This window comes from Nuphar pumila, chromosome 17 (genome assembly GCF_984573655.1).
Source record: "Nuphar pumila chromosome 17, dmNupPumi1.hap1.1, whole genome shotgun sequence".
Classification (NCBI taxonomy): Eukaryota; Viridiplantae; Streptophyta; class Magnoliopsida; order Nymphaeales; family Nymphaeaceae; genus Nuphar; species Nuphar pumila.
This window is the reverse complement of record NC_143265.1, coordinates 28,822,210-28,841,286: the sequence shown is the minus strand read 5'-3', so window position 1 is coordinate 28,841,286 and position 19,077 is coordinate 28,822,210. Positions and strand designations below refer to the sequence as shown.

At 39.6% G+C, this 19,077-nt stretch overlaps 1 protein-coding gene across 1 annotated transcript; it reads right to left on the bottom strand.

The window, feature by feature from the left end:
* Positions 1–1,090: 1,090 nt before the first annotated feature.
* On the bottom strand, positions 1,091–15,718 carry LOC149811839 (epoxide hydrolase 1-like). The gene is made up of 5 exons (XM_089993137.1): positions 15,576–15,718; positions 15,283–15,494; positions 14,863–15,033; positions 1,641–1,891; positions 1,091–1,538 (listed from the first exon to the last, which is right to left on the bottom strand). The coding sequence occupies exons 1-5, from the start codon at positions 15,643–15,645 to the stop codon at positions 1,274–1,276; spliced, it is 969 nt and encodes a 322-aa protein (XP_089849263.1). The 5' UTR covers positions 15,646–15,718; the 3' UTR covers positions 1,091–1,273.
* Between the last annotated feature and the right edge of the window lie 3,359 nt (positions 15,719–19,077).

Sequence of the window (19,077 nt, the reverse complement as noted above, 5' to 3'; positions counted from 1 at the left end):
TTTTAATACATTTATATGTTTTAGGTATTTAGATAAACTGATATTTCCATGAGATTCTCCTGAGAAAAAAGCACTTTTTCAAAATATGAGGACATTTTTTAACCCCCCCAGTAGAAGGCAGCTGACTAACTAATGTACCCTTAAATCATCAAACGCGTGGTGTAATGCTGCACGTGCCGCTTTAGAGGCTTTAAAGACCACCACTAAAGGTCGTAAAAATAACAGTTGTGCACAGTGTGAACACAATGGACGCTTTGCACACATCCCCTGGGCCATTCGCTAAGCAGCTACCACCAACTCTCTATGTATATAGGGATAACGTTTGGTGTTATTGAAAGCACAGAATTATATATGGAATTATTGAGCTGAAAATCATGAGTTCAAACTCAATCTGACTGCATAGATGTGTTTAGGATGGTGAGATTGCTAAGGATCAAACTTAAACTTTGGGTGTTATTTCGATCCAAAAATATGATTCATTTTGGACTGTTAACTTTTGAAGCCCTGGAAAACCTCCTTATTATATGTAGCAGTCCTACGATTCAAAACTCATTTCTCACTGTACAAAACTTGTAGATCACATTCATAGGATTTAACTTACAAAAGAATTTAATTTACAAAAGAAATCTAAAACCTATGATTTCACGTCTATGGGGTGGGAATTTCGAAAAAAAACACCAAAAATTCATGAAAATCCATCATATTTCATTTAATAGTTTTGTATTTTGTAGGTTTCTATTTCCATGAGTATCCCGTATCTTCAAACGGGTAAAGTATCCTAACATTTTCTGACACTTGTGCACTGCTGATTGCGCAAACATCAATGCAGTTTTTTTTTTTTTTGCTTTTTTATTTTTACTAGCAGTCTTGACTGCTGCTAAAGCCCTGAAACCGGGCTTTAACCGCTGTTAAAGGTCCAAAATTCAATTTTTTTTTAGAAGCAGCAGACAGCTGCATGTCCAAACCGAGTTTGACGAAAACCCCGTAGTGTGTGTGTATATATATATATATAATTATTGAAGTAATCCATAAGTAGAATAGGATATCGTCCAAATCAAAATGCATACTTAGTGTCGTATAGCAATTCATATTTTCTGCAAGGGCAAAAGCAGGGGGAGCAGAGAGTTGCATTTCTGAAGCAAAAGAAAGAAGTAGGGATCAAATGAGTCCATTTATACAAGTGCCTCGGGGGTGGGGACCTACATGTAGCAGAAAAACTACAGCTAATTTAACCATTTCTACGCATCCAAACTCATGCCCATTTATCTGATGCTCAACTGCTTACCTGCTGAACTGGGTGGTGGTTATTGATGAAGCTGATGATCAGATCATTGACCCGATCGGGGAACTGCTCCTGAACAAAATGTGTTCCCTCCGGCAAGAATGTGATATCCAGATCGGGTATGTGCTCCTTCATTGCCCCGCTTTTTATGAAATCCTCCCAACCTGGAAATTTTAGAACGTAGTCCTTCCCACCCATGATCAGCAGTGTAGGAACACTTATGTTCAATTCCCTGATCTTTGTCATACTTTCTTCTCTACAATGTTTTAAGAATCACCAAAAAACTGTGTTAGAACAACTTTAAGGCACAAGCTGTATATAATATCACGCAGTTAAATCAGATTCTTTTGTTAACTACCTTCTTCTGAGGCTACGATATGGCATCTCTAACGCGTAGCGGAAACCAGAGTTCTCATATAAGGTTGAGTACGCTGTGAGATCTTCTTCACTGAACCAGTTGGGCAGAGGAGCGGAAGGGTCAACCAGATCCATTATTTCTTGATCTTTGTTTGCTACTGGTAACTCGTTTCCAGAGAAGAGAATGTAAATGTTCTTGATTACTGTCTTCACGTCGAAGCGCCCAAAATCAGCTTCAGCCCGCCAAGGTTCCTAAACAAAACTCGAGATTACAATTGCAGGAAAACCAAAAACACACTGCAATTGCAGGAAAACTGAAAATAGGAAGCTTGCACAAATTCAGATTTCTAAGCTTTGCACTTCATGTTTCAAAGTTTGAGCCAGTAAATACTATCAAATTGTTCACAATCTTCCCTTCATCTTCAAATTTTTACCTTCACATTCTTTCAGTCAATAATTGCGACCAATACAATATAGGCTATGTCACATGGGTGCAGGTGCGGGTGCGGGGGTGCGGCACTTTAAAAACCCTTGGGTGCAGCGGTGCGGCAGGGCAAAAATGTAAAAAATTATTTTTATATATATATATATATATATATATATATATATATATAATTTTGAAGTTTTAACAGTTAACATTGTCATAATATCATTCATCATGCATGAAATATATCAACCTAAATATCAATCAAATAAATAAAACAATTACATAAATCAACCTAAATATCAATCAAACAAGTAAAGCAGAAAAGAACTAAATTACATACCAAAAGAGGTGCCGCAGTAGAACCCATGAATAATTACATAAATGACGATAAAATAATGGATCTTAATAATTTTTTTTTTCATCATCAAATACATCATTAGAAGGAATATTGGTCTCAGCTAAATCCATGTTTATCATGTTGAAATCATGCTCTCCCTCGAAGTCACACTCTTCTGGGTTTACATCCCAAAATTTGGATGTTCCTTGTCTGCGTTACAAACCCAATTTGAAAATGTTAAATACAATACAAGTATATTTAAATGAAAAACTAAGAAATAATCAAATAACTAAGCGAGCAAATTAGTACATGTATTCATCATTGGTTCGCGAAAGTATTCAAAGATTTGAATGAACATATACTAAATCCTCTGCACGTTTGTTGGTGAGTTTGTTTCTCTTTATGTTGTAGATTTGAGAATATATGTTCCAATTTCTTTCACAACAAGATGAACTAACAGGCTGTGATAGCAATCTTAATGCAAGACGTTGGAGAAGAGGTGTTTCTGATCCAAATGTTGACCACCATGTGATAGGATCTATATTATCCTCCTCTCTCGCGAATAATGTTGGTCCATATAATCTCAAAGATAAAAAATTTTCAAACTCTTGCGTGACTTGATTTAGAAGATATGAAAAAAATCTTATCATACACATATTCCTATGTCTTGATAGCTGTGGGTCTAAATTTGGAGGGACACGACCAATACCACTTGCCCGCCACTTATTTGCATAATATTTTGGATTAAGAGAATGTGCCATGCAATGCAAAAGAGTATTGTTCTTATCCCATCTTCTAACTAAAATTGAGTGAATATGGTTAAAAAATTGTGAATCATCCAATGCAGGATTTTTTTCTTCATGCTTAAAAACTATAACTTATATTTTTTCAATCATATTATCCCACATTTCATAAACTCTGTGAAGCATAGGCTCATCATTTTCAACTTCTCTTAACATTTCCCAAATAGGTTGCGTAAATTGAAGGAAGTATACCACTCTGTCCCAAAATTCATCATCAACAATGAATTTCTTAATTTCTTGAGCCTTCATATCATCATCAGCACGATAGAATATCCAATTTTTATCAGTCACCATGCTAGCCAAAGCATTCTTCACTTTTTTAATCATCTTCACCATCACAATGATAGACGCAAAACGTTTTTCAGCGACCTTCAACAATTTCAGGTCAGAATGCTTATTAAATATAGCATTAGCACGATGGTGATTAACAACAAAATTCCCAATGCTTTTGACATTTCTTTCTAAATCTTCAATCCATGAACATAAAGCATATGCTTGTAAATTTTCTTCTTCTTTGAGGTTGCAGATAACTCCGCCTGTGTATAACTGTTTAGTTATACACTGTCGGTCCCAAGCCCGAATAAAGGAGGAGGGTTGCGGTAGGTCAGTGACAGCCAACATAAAAACTTAGTCATACCCTATGAATATGAACCAATATGAGAATTTCGTTGGGACGTTCCCTACTGAGCGACGCGTTGTACTCTATAGGCTCGGAGGCAGTGATAAATGGGCAAGGGTTGTTAGGTCATCGCTCGAAAGCGACGCGTCACACCGGCGCCCGGGTGTGGTGTCAAATAGGCAAGGGTTCCCTCACTTTGTTGGAGGGGTAGGGGTAAAGAAGTTAGTCCAAGACTATAAAATTAGGTTAGCCACTTGGAACATAGGGTCTTTAACTGGTAAGTTGGTAGAGTTAGTAGATGTTATTTGTAAGAGAAAGATTGATATTTTATGTCTACAAGAGACCAAATGGGTAGGTGAGAAGGCAAAAGTGATAGAACCTTGGGGATATACGATTTGGTATACAGGAATAAATAGAAATAGGAATGATGTAGGGATTGTTATGAGTCGTGAGTTTATAGATAATATAGTTGAGGTTCGTAGAAAGGGTGATAGGATTTTACTTATTAAATTAGTATTAGGTACGGATATTATTAATATTATTAGTGTTTATGCACCTCAAGTAGGTTTAGATGATTCCATTAAGCGTCAATTTTTGGAAAATTTAGATAGAGTAGTACAAGGGATATCTTATGGAGAAAAGTTTTTCATCTGCGGTGACCTTAATGGGCATGTAGGCATTAGTAGGGATGGATTTGATAGTATCCATGGAGGCTATGGTATAGGAGAAAGAAACGAAAGTGAAGAAAGGATTTTAGATTTTGGTTTGTCCTATGATATGATCTTAGCAAACACTTGGTTTAGAAAGAGGGAGTCTGACCTAGCAACATTTAAAAGTGGGGTTAATACGAGTCAGATAGATTTTTTCCTACTTAGAAAGAGAGATAGGGGTTGTTGCATCGATTGTAAGGTTATATCGGGATAAAGTGTAGCTACACAACATAGAGTCTTAATTTTAGATCTTAGAATTAGACAATGCCGCAAAAGGGATAGACATAGGATAGATCCTAGAATTAAGTGGTGGGCACTGAAAGGAGCTAAACAAAGAATGTTTGTAGAGCAGGTAGTTAAAGAAGCTAATTGGTGTCTCGAGGAGGATTCAGAATCAATGTGGAATAAGATAGCGGGTGACATGAGAAAGGTGGCGAAGGAGGTATTGGGTGAGTCTAAAGGCGGTGCACCGCTAGGTAAGGATACATCATGGTGGAACAAGGATGTCAAATTAGCTATTAAGGTTAAAAGAGAGTATTATAGAAATCTAAGTAAGAGTCGTGATAATGAGAATTTGAAGAAGTATATGATAGCAAAGGAAGCTAAAAAAGTAGTTCAAAACGCGAGGGATAAGGTATATAAGGAGGTTTATGACAAGTTGGATACCAAAGAGAGACGAGAAGGATATTTATAGGCTTGCAAAGATGAGAAATAGGAAATCGAGGGATCTGGGTATGGTTAGATGTATCAAAGATGAAACACAAAGGGTTTTAGTCAAAGATGAGGAGATTAAGGAGAGATGGAAAGATTATTTTGATAAGCTATTTAATGGAAGTCATGCTCAGGATCTTGAAGACTTGTCCATTCCTTTTCATGAGATGAATTGTGACTTCATGCGCAAGATTCAAATGAAAGAAATTGTAGAGGCTTTGAAGAAAATGAAATCAAGAAGGGCAGTTGGCCCAGATGGTATACTTATCGAGGCTTGGAAATGCTTGGAAGAGAAAGGTTTAGAATGGTTGACAAATCTTTTTAACAAGATTTGGCGGACAAATAAGATGCATAATGAGTGGAGGAAGAGTATTTTGGTGCCTCTATATAAGAATAAGGGTGATATACAAGATTGCACAAACTATCATGGTATAAAACTCATGAGCCATACTATGAAATTTTGGAAGAGAGTGATTGAGTCTAGGTTGAGAAAGGTTGTCATGATATCGGAGAATCAATTTGGTTTTATGCTTGGAAGGTCAACTATGGAAGCTATACATCTTCTTAGACAACTTATTGAGAGAAATAGAGAGAGGAACAAAGATTTGCATATGGTTTTTATTGATTTGGAGAAAGCATACGATAGAGTACCTAGGGACGTTCTCTAGTAGACAATGATGAAGAAAGGTGTTTCTCTCAAGTACATTAGTATAATGAAGGATATGTATAAAGGAGTAGTAACCAATGTCCGCACTTGTGGAGGGGTGACAACCAATTTTCCTATAACGGTTGGGTTACATCAAGGATCTGCTTTAAGCCTTTTCCTATTTGCTATAGTGATGGATGAGCTTACGAGATCAATTCAAGAAAATGGGTCGTGGTGTATGTTGTTTGCTGATGATATCGTTTTGATTGATGAGTCTAGAGTTGGGGTTAATGCTAAGTTAGAATTATGGTGACAGACATTGGAAGCAAGAGGTTTTGAGTTGAGTAAGAGTAAGACAGAATATATGGAATGTCGGTTTAGTAAGCAACGAAGTAGTGATGGGAGTATAGTGAAACTTGGTGAGCAAGAAATACCGGTGGATGATTGTTTTAAATATTTGGGATCTATCTTTCAAAAGTATGGAGAAATTGATGGAGATGTAAATCATAGGATGAAGGTTGGGTGGATGAAATGGAAAAGTGCAACTGGAGTGTTGTGCGATCGTAGAATGCCATTGCGGTGGAAGGGAAAGTTTTATAAGACGACTATTAGGCCTGCTTTACTATATGGTACGGAATGTTGGGCTGCCAAGAGACATCATATTCAAAAAATGAGTGTAGCTGAGATGCGTATGCTTAGATGAATGTGTGGAAATACAATAAAAGATAAGATTCGGAACGAGGAGATACGTAAGAAGGTAGGTGTTGCACCCATTGAAAATAAGATGAGAGAGAATCGTTTACGGTGGTTTGGATATATTCGGCAAAGGCCTAATGATGCTCCAATTAGAAGGATGGAGAAATGGGAAAATATATTAGTTAAAAAAGGTCGGGATAGGCCTAGGAAGACTTGGATGGAGATGATAGGAAAGGATATGAATGCTTTGAACCTCACCGACGACATGGCATTGGATAGAAATGATTGGAGGAGAAGGATTCATGTGGAAGACCCAGAATGATTTTCTTTGTTGGTTCATATCGCCAACCCCAATTGTTTGGGATGAAGGCGTAGTTGTTGTTGTTGAGGTTGCAGATGCTCTTTAGGGCCAAATTTAAGTTGTGTGCTGCACAGGAAGTCCAAAAAATATGAAGGTACTCACTCTCCAAACTCAACGCTGCACTTTTACAAACTGGAGCGTTGTCTGTAATGATTTGTACCACTTTTTGATTACCCACTTCTTTTATGACTTATATAAACAACCCCTTCAAATACTCTGCATTTTTATATTTCTCAGATGCATCAACTGCTTTCAAGAATATTGGGTCATTAAGCGAACAAACAATGAAATTGATCAGTGGACGCCTTTAAATATTTGTTCATCCATCAGAAACAATAGAAACTTCATTTTACTCCCATGAGTAATTTTTAATCTCCTGCAACCTCTCCACATTTCCCCACTCTTCTGCAAGAAGTGTGGTTCGTAGTTTTTTTGAGCTTGGAAGCACATAGCCACTCAAATTACAAATTGTCAAAGATGTTACTAAATCCTTCCAATAAGGATTTATAGACGCATTAAATGGGAGTGAACTAGAATAAAAATGCATCCCTACTTTTCTATCCATATCCTCTCTTCCATATGTATTAAATGTTGCATGTATTGTTAATCTACCTCCTACATTAACTTTTGTTTTTTTTACAGCATCTTCTTGGTGACTTCTAAATGACACACTAATTGCACAAGAATCACTCATTATTTTTCTCTTCTCATATTCTTCTTGTATTTTCTTGTATTGTCTTCGCATTGCCTCATCAACTTTTCTGCATCCTGAAATGTCATATCCTGATATCTTCAACAAATGAGTTTTCACTCTTTTGTAAGATCCAACAAAATCCCTTTCACAGAGCTTGCATCAAACACATGTTTTCACCACCTTCTTCTTCAGTTTTTGCAAGTTTATCTAGATGTACCCATAGTGGCCCCACATCATCACTCACACTACAACTATCAGCAGAACTCATATGTGGGGATGAGGATGACGCAAGTCCTTTCCCTTTATCCATCATTTTTATCCTGAAAATACAAAAAAATTATTAAAATCAATTATGCAGACAATCAAGATTTACAATATTGATTCTAGCTCCCGACTCCCCTGCCGAAAACAGGGAGGGGCTCGGCCCCTCCCCTGCCGAAAATAGGGTGGGGCTCGGCCCCTCCCCTGAAATCAGAGAGAGTAGGGTGGGGGGATCGCCCCCTCCCCTACCGAAAACAGGGAGGGGCTCGGCCCGTCCCCTAAAATCAGAGGGAGCAGGGAGGGAGGCTTGGGCCCTCCCCTGCCGAAAACAGGGAGGGGATCAGCCCCTCCCCTGAAATCAAAGGGAGAAGGGTGGGGGGCTCAGCCCCTCCCCCACTGACCCAACAAGAGAGTGAGAGGGAGCAAGGGGGGCTCGGCCCCTCCCCTGTCAACCCAACAAGAGAGCGAGAGGGAGCAAGGGGGCTCGGCCCCTCCCCTGTCGACCCAACAAGAGAGCGAGAGGGTACTTGCGACGAGGGAGAGGAGGAGGTGGCGTCGGGCTCCCCTGCGAGACGTCAGGAGGAGAGGAGGCGAGCGAGAGAGTGGAGCTGCGCAGGAGAGGAGAGGATTAAGGCAAAAAAAAATTGCCCTAATCCTCTTTCGCAGCCCCTTCTGATCGGGCAACAGATTTTTTTTTACGTTCGAAAATTTGAACGAAAACGACCTTAGGTACATTGACCACACCCAGGGTCGTGTTGACCGCACTGGGTGTTGCACCCGCATGCGCACCCACATCGCGTCGCATCAACGGGGGTGCGGCACCTACTTTGTCGAGTCCATGTGACTTAGAATATAGGTCATTTTATATAACACACAAAGGATGACGTTGAAGAGCATTTGTTCAGCACAAGCCACTTTCCCTTGAAAGGGACACCTAGGAGGAAAGGTGTTTCCTCGTGAGGGAAGGTTTGAATCCGTTTATGATAAGAAAGATGTTTTTTTGCATTTATCACATAAGCCCTGAAGGGATGTGCACTGCACGGGACCGGTTTTGCAGTGGGATGAAAACTTCGCAGTTACGCTCAAAATCGCCAAGGAGTCCGAACTCTCAACTCATTCACAAACCAAAATGCTTTTACTGTAACCGTAAATGCTTGTATGACTTCTTGTATTTTTATACACTGTTAATCATATCCTTTTCACTGCATTTTATATTTAGCGAAGAGTTCTAGTTTTGAGACATAACCCCTGGAAAAAATCCCTTCATCCCTTAAGATACACGTCTCTTGCATTTGAATATTGTGACGGTTGGAAAGCCCCCATCAGTCACCTTATGGATACACGACCTTACATCTCCTACTTAGCCATAAGGGATTTCATGTATTTATATGTTTGTTCTCAATCAGAACCTTACATACACACTTTCCGAGTAATCTTTACTCACCCTGTGTTTATATGCTTGTTCTCAACCAAAACCTTGCATACACTTTTCGAGTAATTTTTACTCATTCATCACTTAGAGTTATCTGAGTCTCATCTGACTCACATGTCTAGTGAAAACATCATTAGTGACGGCCTTGGTTAGTGAATCAGCTACCATATCATTTGAAGGAATATAGTCCACTGCTATTTCATTTTTCATAAGCATATCATGAATATATTGATATTTAACTTCAATATGCTTACTTTTAGAGTTATCATCTCCTATATGTATTAGTCTTATAGTTGCTTTATTATCACAATAAAGTTGAATCAGATCTTTTAGAATGTCCAATTTTAACTCATTTAGAAAACGATTTATCCACACACTAAATGTGGCTGCCATGTTACAAGCAATATACTCAACTTCCTGAGTACGTTGTGCTATACACCTTTATTTCGTACATGATCATGCAATTGCCCCACCTCCTAACATAAGTACATAATAAGAGGCGGACTTTGCTTCATCTCTATCACCAGCAAAGTCAGCATCTAAGTAGCCTACAAGCTATGTCACAGGGATTCGGCTAGCAGGGTGCCGCACCCACGTCGACGCGACTCAACGCGGGTGCGGCACCGGGTGCGGCCAACCCGATCCTGGGTGCATTGATCGCACCCAGGGTCATTTCGGTCCATTTTTGTTTGGATCTTTTTTTTAAAAAAAATTGCCCTACGAAATGGGCTGCAGAATTTAAAAAAAAAAAATTTCTGGACAGTTGTGCTGCTCTTGTTTTATAAAGGGGCACTTGTGTCCACAACATCTGACGAGCTTTGTTGGCATCTCATACTATTCCTGCCTCCAAACAATTAATTCACAGCGTTGGAAAACATACTGTTAACTTGGAAATGATGATCCATCTTCCTCAAAAATTAAAACCAAAATTCAAGAGCCTTTTGAAGTCTTTATGCTTCAACCAACGAGATCCTTTTTCGTCAAGGATTTTCTGTAGAGCCTTGGTGGCTATTAGTATTCACTTTTCTCCTGACGAGATGGGTGCTCTAGCCGTAGCCTTGTGTAGACCTCTCTTTTCCACATGTCAAATCCAATAAATTTCTTTTAGTTGTCATCTGTGTGCAACTGTATATAAAATAAAATTTAAAGAACCCTAGGCAGGCAGTGGCGTCGTAGACCTCGTGAAGACGCTCTCTCCAACAAACCACGTCAAACCTTTCGCTTATATTTTTTTCGTGAAGACCAGGGAGTTTCAGACATGATTGAATCATGACCGTCAGCAGAACGCAGCAGGCTGGGTCGATCAGATTGCCAATCCTTTCGGTTCATCAATTTTGTCCCATTGAGCTAAAGTACACAGCAAGCAGAACGTGGGTAACAAGTCTTCAAACTGAACCCCGACCCGCGCCGGGGGAACCCCCGACCCCCTTATATATATATATATATATATATATATATATATATATATATATATATATATATATATATATATATATATATTACATTTTTGCCCCTGCCGCACCCCCACACCCGGGTTTTTTGGAAGTGCCGAATCCCCGCACCCGCACCCATGTGACATATCCTACAAGCTTAAAACTATCTGACTGATAGCATAGCTTAAGTTCTTTAGTTTCCCTTAGATATCGAAAAATTCTCTCCACTGCTTCCCAACGAGAGAGCTCAAGATTACTTTGATATCTACTTACTAGACTTATAGTAAAACTTAAGGTATAGTACAAAGCATTGCATACATCGGGCTTCATATTGCCTAAGCATAAGAAACATTCAACTTTTCTTATCCATCTTTTGAGCAGTCATTCTTACTTAGCTTTTGGCATTTTACTACAGGAATACCCTTTGCCTTGGTACTTTCCATTCTAAATTTCTTTAGAATGTAGTCAAGATATTTTTCTTGACTCAGACATAACAATCTCGATTTTTTATTTCTTTGGATTTTAATTTCAAGGATATATGAAGCTTCACCCATATCCTTCATTTCAAATCAAGAACTTAACAATGATTTAGTCATATTTATCATATCTATGTCATTTTCTTCAATTAATATATCATCAACATAGAGGGATAAAACAGTAAACTTACTCCCACTATTCTTGACATATACACAATGATCCAGACTATTTGCTTCATAACCCAATTTGGTTATAGCATTATAAAAAGTCAAATACCACTGGCTTGGTGACTACTTAAGTCCATATAAGGATTTATTTAACTTGTATACTTTATCTTCTTGACCTTTGATTTTAAAACCTTCTGGTTGCTGCATGAAAATAATTTCATTTAATTCACCATTTAAGAAGGTCATTTTCACATCTATTTAATATAGGTCAAGATCAAAATAAACTACCAAAAACAAAATAATGCAAATAGATGCCAGTTTGGCTACAGGAGAGTAAGTTTCTTCATAATCAATCTCTTCTCGTTGAGAATAACTTTTTGCAATTAATCTTGCCTTGAATCCATCAATAGATTCATCTTGAGTTTTTTCTTGAGAACTCACTTGCTACCAATTGCCTTATATTCATTAGGCAAAGTACCTAGTTATCAAACTTCATTCTTTTCTAATGGAGTCCAACTTATCTATCATTATTTCCTTCCAGAGTTTAGACTCATTAGAAGATATTCATAACTTCTCTGTTTTTGTCTTTTGACATGTGCTCTTACTCAAGAGCTAATTGCAGAGGGAGCACAATTAGAGTCAGGTTTTTCTTGATTAATCTCATGACAATCGACACCATTTTCCATATTCGAGGAATGATGTTTAATATGGTGAAGATTTGCATGCGCTGGAGAATATCATTTTCTACTATAGCTAAGTCTTTAGCCATTACCGACATTCGATTCACATGATCGACCACATTGTCTGACTCTTTCATCCTGTAAGAATTGTACTACTCTAGAAGAAATTGAATGTGAGTCTCTGAAGTCATATCATACTTCTTTCTGACTTCTATCATTCTCTTCGTAATTTCAAAATATTCAAACACTCGGATGAGATCATCTTGCATAAAAGTTAGAAGAGTTGCTCGACCAAGTTGATCATCTTCAATAAACTTATTATGAGCTCTCTTTTCTTCTTCACTCGATTTATCAGTTAATGAAGATTTTACTTTGTTTAATACGTATAAAGTCTTTACATGAGTCAATAGATATTCCATTTTTCTTCTCCATGTTCCAAAATTTGTTCCATTGAGTTTTTTTATTTTGGATAACTCAACCACAACAATTCGATTTGCCATATTCCTAATTATAAACAAATATTAAAATTAATAAATTTTTTTTAACTAATATTTGTAAATGTAACTAGTTTTGATCCTTCTAAAATAGTTTAGCATGTAATACGATATTTAAGTATGCAAGAAATTCACAAAAATTGTTAAATTTAAGCATTATTCGACAAAAATAAGTAGCAGAAAGTAACATGAGAGGTTATTTGTAAACAAAAAAACACATAAACCTGTTTCTGCAACTTGCTCAGTTAAATATAAACTTCGGGCACTTTTCTGCAATATCAAAAAAGTTAAGAAACACTATTCTGCAAAAACTCAATAAAGTAGAACACTTTCTGAAATTTCTGAGTTAACCAGAAAAGATAAACTACTTTTCTGTAATTTTCAGAAAGTCAAGACCCTTTCTGAGCAAAATCGGAAAAGAACCTCAAAAGAAAAAAAAAGAGTTAAATAGAAAGATACAATCCCCTTTCTATAATTTTAGAGAAGATCAATGCCTTTCCGTAATTATTCAACAAACTATGAAATTTCCTAAGTTTTTAAAAAAGATTTGTTTTTGAAATTTTCAAAAACCGAACCACCAAACAGTAAATACCTTAGGTTCTTAAATATAACTTTTTATAATAAACTGGACTGAAATGAAATATAACAAAATATATTATATAACACCCTTCTTCTTTCTCAAAATCTAAAACCCTAACCCCTGATGCCTTGACCTCTCGCCTCCACCATTGAGGGTTTTTTCGGTGATGACCCGCCGGAGTGGAGGTGCCTAGATTGGCTAGCAAAAGCGTTGGGTTCTGGCGATGACACGCTTTGATGGAGCTATAGGCGATCTCTGACGAATCAAGCCCTCTCCGGTAAAGTGTCGCCCCTCACAGCAGGCTGTCGCATTTCACAGCAGATCGAGCACCCCGACTATCTCTTCCCCTCTTAAGCCCTCTGTTTCCTTCGCCCCTTTCCCTTTTTTACTTTTATAGCGATTTAGCCGCCACCCCTTTCTCTTCTCTTTTGATTGACTACCCTAACACCTCTAGCGGTCGGGCTTCACCGTCGATTGAGGGTTCAACGACACCACTGCAAGGGTGTTCGGCTCTTCGTGTGGTCGGAATGCACTGGGCATGAGGGAGTAGAAATTCTACTTTGCGATGGCAACCAACGTCAGATCTGTCCCTACCACCATCGGCCGAAACCATGAGAGGTGAGCAACTATGTCACAGGGACTCTCCAACTAGGTGTCGCACCCGCACCCGCACCCGATGAGGTCAACCTGACCCTTGGTGCAGTCAATACACCTAGGGTCATTTATGTCCAACTTTTGGACTTTATATATATATATATATATATATATATATATATATGTGGGCTTGTGTTGCCGAATACGGCTCCATCGACTTCTGGTGATGGGTCTTAATGATCGTCGTTCACCAGAAAAACTAAGGTATATATATATATATATATTATTTTTTATTTGAAAAATTTTATCCTGATAAACCGGGTTTTCGCAAAGAGTGATTTCTGATCATTGTTTGATAATGCAAAATAGAAAATGCTGACTAACCTTAATCGTTTTTTTTCTGTTTGAATTATTTTGTTTTGTTTTTTTGGCGATGCAAAAGATATTGGCATGCACACTTTCACCAACAGGGATATGTCGAATCTGCTCTGATACCACTGTAGGGATGTGCACTGCACGGGACCGATTTTGCAACGGGATGAAGACTTTCACTGTTACGTTGAAATTAACTTTTACGCTTGAAATCGCCAGAGAGTCCGAACTCTCAACTCATTCACAAACCAAAATGCTTTCTTACTGTAACCGTGAATGCTAGTATGACTTCTTTTATTTCCATACACTGTTAATCATATCCTGCATTTTATATTTAGTAAAGAGTTCTAACCCCTGGGAGAAATCCCTTTATCCTTGAATATTGTGACCGTTGAAAAGCCTACAGTAGTCACCTTATGGCCACACTACCTTGCAGGCTCGACATAATATTTCTCATTAAAATGTTTGTTTGAACCTCTTTAAGAAAAAGGCATTCTTTCTTATGAAAACTCGAGTGCCTCTTTCATAGTGCAAAACCCCCTAAAACCTCAAAATTAACTGACCATGCCAAAGAGGAAGGCATATTGTACATTAGAAAAAAGAAGGAAAATAGATGAAAAAGGACCCGCCCCAAACTGATCGAGAATTCAGTGTCCATTGAAAAATAGCTTTCAAAACACGACAGTCAATAACACCAGCCTCAGAAAGCACATAGTAAAAAAAAAATACCTGCCATCGTAAGACGTAGAAGCCCTCGGGGACGAGTTCAAAGCGAGAGAGCTCTGGAGAAGGTAAGACGAAAGGGATTCCCAAGGATATGACACCCAACGCTCTCTCAGGGTGAAGGAGACCCAACAGATAAGCCGGCAGCGCTCCGAAGTCCTTACCCACAAAGAAGGCCTGTCCCCAAAAAACATGAACTGCTCATCATTCTCGATCTCCTTTTCATCTCACGGTACAGAAGCCCAAAACCCATACAACCATAAGCGATCTTGATAATAACAAAACTAATAATCAGGCAACAGGAAAAAGAGGCAGCCCTTAGACGCCTCGAGAAAGAATGAAAGGGAGAAGGAATGTGGTTTCATTGATGGTAATTAGTTAAGGAAAAGAAAGAAGACGGAAAAAACGAGAAGGCATTATGGATACCTTGGTGATGTGGAGGGCGTCGAGGATGAGGATGGTATCTTGGACGAGGTCAAGCTGTGTGGCCTCTTCTGGGTGGGGAGGCTGTTGGGACAATCCGTAGCCCCTGAAATCGGGAGCGATGGCACGGTATCCCTCATTGGAGAGGCCCAACATCTGGTGCCTCCAAGAGTACCATATCTCCGGGAAGCCATGCAGAAACACCACCGCCGGACCTGATCAGAGAGAATGCAACCCTCATTTTTTACACTTCCTTTCCTTTTAATTTAGAGAGAATGAATTGGTTGTACTTGTACCTTTTCCAATCTCAGCGACATGCAAGCTGAGCCCTCTTATCTCAAGTTGGTGGTGCTGAATCTTCTCCATTGTTGACGCTCGACGCTGCTCTCCAAAGGGAAGGAAGAGGAACTCGAACTCGATCGCCCCCTTTCGCTTCGCTCCCAATTACTCGCCGTGACTATTTATGCGACAGGACTGATGGTGGTGGTGTCAGTTGTGGTCCCTACCGTCGAGATAATTGGGGATTTGGGAATCATCACCACTCACGGCTGGCATATCACCGTATCAGCATTCTTAGGTGACAGCGCCACTTATCCCTTATGTCATTCATATGTTTCCCCCGAGTTTAATGTGATTGCAAAGACTTAAGTACCATCTCTTTCATTGGTGCCAAAAAAAAATGACGATTCTTGAAAAGGAGTAGTTGTAAAAACTTAAGTGCTCCGAAGATGATTATTTAAGACCTAGTCTTTGCACTGCAGGATTATCTGAGAAAGAAATCTCCCCTGGAGGAGGCCATGAACATCAACTCTCTCACTCTCTCTCTCTCCCTTCTCTTTCTGCTTTTATGCACATCCAACAGAAAATCTTACATTGTTCCATCAAGCACCGGCCGACCTGCACATTGACTGTTGTGGAGTCTGATTCAGAGTTTTTACCTTTACAGGAGAAGGGTTTGGGGGCTCCTCCCAGCGTGGGTAGCATCATTCAACTAAATGAGTTGTAGATCCTGATTCAGAGTTTTTACCCTTACAGAAGGAGGGTTTGGGGGCTCCTCCCAGCGTGGGTAGCATCATTCAACTAAATGAGTTATAGATCCTGATTCAGAGTTTTTACCCTTACAGAAGGAGGGTTTGGGAGCTCCTCCCAGCGTGGGTAGCATCATTCAACTTGATTCGTTATGGAGCCTGATTCAGAGTTTTTGACCTTACAGGAGAGGGGTCTGGGGGCTCCTCCCAACGTGGATAGCATCATTCAACTTGAAGAGTTGTGGAGTTTGATTCAGAGTTTTTACCCTTACAGAAAAGGGGGTCTCAGGGCTCCTCCCAACGTGGGTAGCATTATTCAACTTGATGAGTTGTGGAGTCTGATTCAGAGTTTTTACCCTTATAGGAGGAGGGTTTGGGGGTTCCGCCCAGCGTGGATAGCATCGTTCAACTTGATTCATTGTGGAGCTTGATTTAGAGTTTTTGCCCTTATAGGAGAAGGGTTTGGGGGCTCCTCCCAGCGTGGGTAGCATCGTTCAACTTGATTCGTTGTGGAGCCTGATTTAGAGTTTTTGCCCTTACAGGAGGGGGGTTCGGGGGCTCCCCCCGGCACGGGTCCCGAGTGTCGTGGTCAAAAAATGCACATGGTATCGTGGTGAGAAAGACATATTTTTGTTCCAAGCAAGGTTGGAAGAAATCAATGGAAAATCCAACAAGGAGCATGCCAGAATCAAGATGTGGATGTCAAGCGAGAATGATGTTGTGCAACTCAAATAACACAAAATAATAGGGGTCTAGTTTTTAGTTAAAATGAGGAATGAAATGACAATAGAAATCGCTGAAAATTTACAGAAATAAACTAGACTCAATAACGAAAACACCACTTTTTACGGATTTGGAATATGACCTCCGGTCAGGGAGATATGGCCCTGACAAGTTTGTCCTAATTCGAGTAACGATTTACAGCGATTTGCTTACTGAATAACACTACAAATCACTATAGTGATTTGCGGAAGACACTACAAATCGCTATAGCGATTTGCGGAAGACACTACAAATCGCAAATCGCTATAGCGATTTGTAGTGTCTTCCGCAAATCACTATAGCGTTTTGTTGCAGACCCGAAAATACTACAAATTGCTGTAGGAAAGCCCGATAATACTACAAATCGTTGTTGGAAGGCCCAAAAAAAATTTGGTCCGGAGGGCGCTGCCCCCCGAGCCCCCCGCCAGGGGCGGCCCCCCCTGGACCCCCGCCCGCTGACCGCGCAGCGGGATCCACGCCGGGGGGGAGCCCCCGGACCCTCCTCTTGTAAGAGAAAAAACTCTAAATCAGGCACAAAAGTAGATATAGAATGGAGAGAGAGTGAGAGGGTTGATGTTCATGGCCTTCTCCAGGGAGAACTCTTTACCTCCCTTGATTTCTTCTCTAGAAAGAGAGAGAGTTTTACAGTGTTTTACGGAGAAGGAAGAAGAAGAAGATGGCGATGGAGCAATGTAGGATCGTCTGTGGGATGTACACAGAAGTAGAGAGAGAAGGGAGAGAGAGTGAGAGGGTTGATGTTCATGGCCTTCTCCAGGGAGAACTCTTTGCCTCCCTTGATTTCTTCTCTAGAGAGAGAGAGACGGTTTTGCAGTGTTTTACGGAGAAAGAAGAAGAAGACTTTAAAGAGTCAACATCATCCTCGACTTTCTGGATGGAGGACATGTTTGTCCTTTTTTTGAACGGAGAAAGAAGAAGAAGACTTTGAAGAGTCAACATCATCCTCGACTTTCTGGATGGAGGACATGTTTGTCCTTTTTTTGAACTGTTTGTTTTTTCTTTTTTGAATAAAGGGTATTTTTATCATTTTCTCAAACCATCACTTTATGAGAAGAATAGCAAGAAAGGGTACTTAAGTCTTTGCAACAACACCAGAGTCCGATGCAAAGTTATGTCAACATACACAGGAATATGAGCCCCATGTGCTTGTATACGTGGTGCTTATTCAAAGCCCCGAACACAGACGTGGGATTCAGTGAATCATCGGGGGCGAACATACACCACCCTCTCCATTCCTCCTATCCCAAAGCTTGAAATTGACATAGTAAACGTTCATGGTAGTCGACAAAGATTATAATTTTGCAACAAGAAAAGAAGACAAGACGGCTGTGATTGTGATTGTGATTGGAGACTTTGCTTTGGGAGGGTGGTGTATGTTCGCCCCCCCGTGATTCACTGAATCTCACCTCTGTGTTCGGGGGGTCGAATGAGCGCCACGTATTTATGCACATGGGGCTCGTATTCCCGTGTATGATGACATAACTTTGCATCGGACTTTGGTGTTGTTGCAAAGACTTAATCACCCTTACTTGTTTTTCTTGCCTTGAAATGACGGTTGGAGAAAATGACAAAAATGTCCTCTATTCAAAAGTTGGGAAACAACGGTTCGAGAAAAGGACAAAAAAGTCCTCCATCCAGAAAGTTTGATGTTAACTATTTAAAGTGGAGACGTTCCCTATTTACTAAACTCCTGCGCCATCTGCTGTAACAGTAGCTCCCATTATCAACCCAAACTTTGCCTTCGTCTCCAATCAAGGTTTCTGCCTTGTTTTTTATCCTGTTTTACAACACATTATCGCATTCTCGTGCCTGCCTTGTGTTACAAAACATTCCAGTGTCTTCTCTTCATTTTTGTTGTCGTTAGGCATTATGGAAGAAAGTAATGATGCACAAACATTCCAACCAGTGTCATTAAGGCGGCGTGTGTAGCTTTCAATCTCATCATGCTATCGATGAAGAAGGCATGTCGTCTTGTGTGTCATTAAGGCAT